Here is a 2,772-nt window from a genome sequence, read left to right as displayed (position 1 = left end):
AACATGTTAGAACTTGGGGGTGAAGGTAGAGAATGTACTTCAGAAGATTGTTGGTTGTGGATTACTTGGGCTAATGTAGCAAGACGGGGCATTTCTTTTAATTTCTTAGAAAGCCTTGTTGCATAATGAAGGAGAGTTTCATCCTTTGTATAATCTAAGGAAGAAGCGATTCTACGCTCGTGTGGAGTTAGAAATAACATAAATAATAAATATTCTAAGACAAGTTGAAATCTGGCCACTGAAATGTTGTCATTTTTCTATCCATTGTAATTGTTTCAAACTGGCTATGGCTTCGGTAACAAAGGTGCTAGATTTTGCCTGTGAGCGCATGAAATTTAACGTTCCGTGACTCACAGTTAGCTGCTCTGCCAGCTTGAAACACCATTGAAATCCTTCTTCTCTACCTGTGTCCCCATACAATTGAAGAAAATTTGTTTTGAATTTATTGTAATCATGGTTAAGTTCAATGGGGTTGAGACAGCTAGCTGACAGCATTTCAGAGGCTAATGAATTGGGGGTAATCTGGGAGCGTATGAACGAGATACGTTCCTTATCCGTGGTAATGTTGGATGATATAATAGCATCCTCGCACATACGAATAAAGAGAGATGCTGTATAAGAAGAATCATTTCCATCGAAAGTCTGTATGGCAGGTTTCTGATGGATGAGATTTAATACGGGTATTTGTGTTACCTGGGATGTTGCAAGTTGATCAGAAGTTAAATCAGATGTTGAATCAGATGGCTCATTGGCCTTGGAACGTGTTGCCTGAGCCATGATGGAGAACGCTGTGTACAACAGTCTAAAAGAAATAATTTTTTAAGCCACCAGCCACACCCGTAAGAAAATTGTATGTAAAAATGAAAATTGTTTATCAAATGTAAAGAACAATTAAGTACTATTAATACAATATTAATTTTACAACAAGTTAACATGGAATGTTGGGAAAATAAGAGGTAGCAATATAGCTTTTAGAGCGAAAGGCTACTCGGAACCTTGCACATGGGTTTGAACCTTATAGATAACCATCCAGGTTACTAGGTGGTCTAGGCGACGTGACTAGTGTTGAATCTGCTGGATGATTCACTGGGGGTCCGATGGGGCGTAGATTGTTAGCTACGGCTATTACACAGGAGCAGGTCGCCGGCAGCTTGTCCGTCGGATTCACCATTAACAGCTATTGCAGGGACTAGAAGTTTATAGTTTTTCCACTGTTAATTTAGTTGACGAAGGACTGTCACATTAATTGAAAAACTGTATCCCTGAAATTAAAAAGGTAGGGAAAAACACGACAAACAGAAAACACACGCACATCGAACTAGGCCGGCCTTTAAGTTTTTCAAATTTGTCTTTTGTTCGTAAAACTATATAGTCTTATACAAAGTTTTTACAATTTCGCTGCCACCATAATATGTGACAGGAACAATGAAAATTATATTTACGAAAATAAACATATATTAAATTTCACTGAACACTGATCACATATCAAAACAAAAAGACAAGGTCTGCTTGACAGGGAGCCAGAATGAATACTACTGCCCCGGCGCCCTGTGACCTGTCACGACGATTTGGCGAGTGAACCGGACTGGTGGTTCCAAAATAGTTTACATAATTTATATTGGACAAAAGTCCTTGTAACACATATATATAATTACAATTAATTTTGTTATATTTATACATTTAATACTGGATGTTTACATAGGTAATAAAGATTTATACATAATTGTGTACATATACGTACGTGTACATGCGATTGTATATCTACACACGCCCACGAGCCGTTGACCAATATAATCCTTTGATCTTTTAAAGACTGATTAAAAAAAATCAGTCTTATAATCTTGCTCTAAGGCTTTCAGTCTTTTATAGATTGATTGAGAAAACGTTCTTTTCAGTCTATTATATGTTTGTTGTAAGTCTTTTACTCTTTTATAGACTGATTAAAAAATCCCTTCATTCCATTATATTCTTCATCTGTAAATCCTTCAACATTTTATAGACTGATTAAGAAAAAGTTCTTTCAGTCTCTTATGTTTTTAATCAGTCTATAAAAGACTGAAGTTTGATTGATTAAAAAAATCCCTTCATTCCATTATATTCTTCACCTGTAAATCCTTCAACATTTTATAGACTGATTAAGAAAAAGTTCTTTCAGTCTCTTATGTTTTTAATCAGTCTATAAAAGACTGAAGTTTTATAGACTGATTAAAAAAATCATTCTATTGTATGCTTGCTCTCTTTCAATGTGTAGCAGACTGATTAAAAAATCTTTCAGTCTATCTTTTTCTTTGACTTAAAATCTTTAATAGGCTGATTTAAAATTTTAATCAGTCTGATACATGTTTCCTCCAATTCCTTCACTCTTTTATAGACTAATATAAAAAGAAATCCCTTCTAAATCCTTCCATATTTTATGGACTGATTAAAAAAACATTCTTTCAGGCTGTTATGTTCTTTCTCTAAGACTTTCAGTCTTTTATAGACTAATTTAAAAAGTCTTTTCAGTCTATTATATTATTCCTGTGTTAGCTCACCAAATAGACTGACATTCATTCATCCTCCTGACACCCGTCTGACGTCATCAGTCATCCTTCATCCAGGCCCATGATAACCATTCTCTTATAGAAGGAGTTTAATCCATCAGGAAAAAAAAAATAATAATAATCATCCATCAATCCATCAGAAAAATCATTCATCAACCTTGCAACAAATTACCTTTTCCAAACTGTCAACATTTATATATGTAGCCAGTAGAGCATATCACTTAAATCT

At 34.7% G+C, this 2,772-nt stretch overlaps 1 protein-coding gene across 1 annotated transcript; it reads right to left on the bottom strand.

Moving 5' to 3' along the window:
- Window positions 1-249: 249 nt before the first annotated feature.
- On the bottom strand, window positions 250-1,638 carry LOC143024495 (uncharacterized). The gene is made up of 2 exons (XM_076183303.1): window positions 1,015-1,638; window positions 250-802 (listed from the first exon to the last, which is right to left on the bottom strand). Exon 2 carries the CDS (start codon window positions 775-777, stop codon window positions 250-252), a length of 528 nt encoding a protein of 175 aa, XP_076039418.1. The 5' UTR covers window positions 778-802; window positions 1,015-1,638.
- Window positions 1,639-2,772: the final 1,134 nt, after the last annotated feature.

This window comes from Oratosquilla oratoria, chromosome 4 (genome assembly GCF_046742065.1).
Source record: "Oratosquilla oratoria isolate Oo_2021 chromosome 4, ASM4674206v1, whole genome shotgun sequence".
NCBI lineage: Eukaryota > Metazoa > Arthropoda > Malacostraca > Stomatopoda > Squillidae > Oratosquilla > Oratosquilla oratoria.
This window is presented reverse-complemented; position numbering and strand designations above follow the sequence as displayed.